This window comes from Nestor notabilis, unplaced genomic scaffold (assembly GCF_000696875.1).
Source record: "Nestor notabilis isolate BGI_N333 unplaced genomic scaffold, ASM69687v1 scaffold35647, whole genome shotgun sequence".
NCBI lineage: Eukaryota > Metazoa > Chordata > Aves > Psittaciformes > Psittacidae > Nestor > Nestor notabilis.
In genome coordinates this window covers 17,538-19,887 of record NW_009935785.1, presented here as the reverse complement: position 1 = coordinate 19,887, position 2,350 = coordinate 17,538, and the positions used below count along the sequence as shown (strand labels likewise).

Here is a 2,350-nt window from a genome sequence, read left to right as displayed (position 1 = left end):
TGAGCAAGGCCCAGGAGCAGCAGAAGCCGCCGACAGCTGCCCCACTGGAGCCCTGCCCGGGGCCGCCGCTGGCTAGCATCATGCACAACGCCGCCCAGCACCTGCAGAGCGTGGCCCAGCAGGTCGCCCTGCAGCAGGGCAGTTCCGTGGCCGCCGCCCGTCTCCTCCCGCAGAAGGTAACCGGGGCTGGGAAGGGAGGGAGCCTGCGGCGCCCGGGAGGTGATGAAATCCACTGCCGAGGGCAGGCCTCGGGGTGTGGGGAGGTTAGTGTGGTTTTAATTAGGGTTTTTTTTCCGTCCTCCTCGGTCACACCTGCCCTCGGGTGTATACTGGAGGCTCGCAGCTGGAAGACACAACTTTCAATGTGGTTTAGAAAAATCTGCATTTGAATGTAGATACTTGCTGCTGTGTCAGTGTTTCGATCTGACTACACGTGCAGCTAAAACAGGTTAGAAGAGCTGTTTCACAGTGATTAAGTGGTGATGCACACGTAGAGAATGCATCCTCCTCTAAATGAAGGTGTCGGTACTTGGGCTTTCAGCCCACGTTTTGGGGTGCAGGGGTTGTCAAGCAATTGGCTCAAACTGAGGCAGAAATTTGAATGAGGAGGAAAGACTATGAGGGAGATGATCAGTAGCACATACTCCCTCTTAATCATCATCACAAAGTTTTCTTGAACTGAGCACTTACAGTATGTCCTGGACCTGGTATTAGGCCTGTGTCATGTAGCATCCTATGTTTGGTTTGCTGAAGGTTATGAAGCTGCCTAGGTGATGGTGCCGATTCTGCTGTTACAGAACAGGCCTGTCAGCGGGAAACAACACTGTGACATGGCCTAAGAGCAAACTTCATATGCTTTCGTTGAACAGCAGTCACAGCAGTAAATGGGCTGGAAAGCCTGTAGCTTGAAGGAACGGAATCTGTGCTTTGATGTTAAATCTGTGCTTTGATGCATTAAAATGGGAAACTAATGATATGCATTGCTTTCTTCGTACCTTTTGCTTTAAGGACATGTAAGGTGTGTATCACCTTGATAGTATTGTCCTTATTTATAAATGCTGTATTTGTGTAATCTCAACTCTTATTTATTTCCACAAAAGCAGCTGGAAGCCATTTGTGTCCAAGTTCAACCAGGACAGATGAAGGAATCTGAAAGGCCAATGCCATCGTTGGCACCAATCCAGCCCAAAACTATAACACTGAGTCAGTCGGTTGGTAGAAACTCTAGCATGCCAGGACTTGGTATTATTAATCCCCAGATAATTAGGATACAGCCTGTTACAGGAACTGAGCAGCAGCAGCTATTCCTGCATAGCTCTTCCAAGTCTCCAGTTCATTTGCTTATGCAGAGACCTTTACCATCACATGGACCAGCGTCTGTCAACAAGATTCCCACATCTAGGATGCTAAATGGACAGAAAGCTGCACGTGCCACAGGATCGGCTGCAAGGTTTCCAAATGTTAACCTGGTGTCAGGCAGTTCAGCAAACACTCTGGTACCATGCCTTGAAAAAAACCAAAAAGATGACAAGTTAAAAAAATCCTTGAAAGTGAAAACACGTTCCGGACGGATTTCACGCCCCCCCAAATACAAGGCTAAAGATTATAAATTCATTAAAATGGAGGATTTGGCTGATGGTCATCAGTCTGATTCTGATGACTACTCTGAGCTGAGTATAGAAGATGATGAAGAAGGAAAGGTGAAGGGAAAAGATGCGTTATTTGGTTCTTCAAATTATAATCTGAAACCCAAAACATTTAAATGTCAGACTTGTGAAAAATCCTATATAGGAAAAGGAGGATTAACAAGACATTATAAACTTAACCCAGGCCATGGACATTTGGAGTCTTCACCTCAAAAAATACCTTTAAATAAGCCTAATGGAAGTATATTTATGGACAGTGACTGTGGAATAAGAGGGGAAATGATGAGTCCAGCACATTTGGATTCAGTTACTGTCACTTTAAATAGTGAAAATGCACTAGCTACCAATCTGGAAGGAATTGTTGATCCAAAGGCTGGAGAACAGGTAATGTGTTACTTGGAAAACCTGTCAGTTCTGTGGGAAGTAGGATGGCAGTTTTGTAGCCGCATAGTACTGTACTGCTCAGAAATACCTACCAACACACCAAATTAAACACATTTCCTATTGAAGTGCTTTAAAAATCAAGTTACTATTTCGTGCAGCATTGCAGGAATAGTATTCTTGCACAGGCACAGGAAACAAAGTTTTCATTTGTTACTGGTTTTCTGACATATGGTTTTTGCCTTGAGAAAACCTTCTCTGCATAAATAGCATTCTTCTCTGCATTTGGGTAAGAATATTGTGTTGTTACAGCCTTTAGCAGG

General features: G+C 44.9%; 1 protein-coding gene across 1 annotated transcript in view; it reads left to right on the top strand.

Moving 5' to 3' along the window:
• Positions 1-1,106: 1,106 nt before the first annotated feature.
• Positions 1,107-2,350, top strand: part of ZNF839 (zinc finger protein 839) — a 10,492-nt gene continuing 9,248 nt past the window's right edge. The window contains exon 1 of the mRNA XM_010017992.1: positions 1,107-2,030. Coding sequence (XP_010016294.1) covers positions 1,140-2,030 — 891 coding nt within the window. The 5' untranslated portion in view covers positions 1,107-1,139. The remainder of the gene's footprint in view (positions 2,031-2,350) is intronic.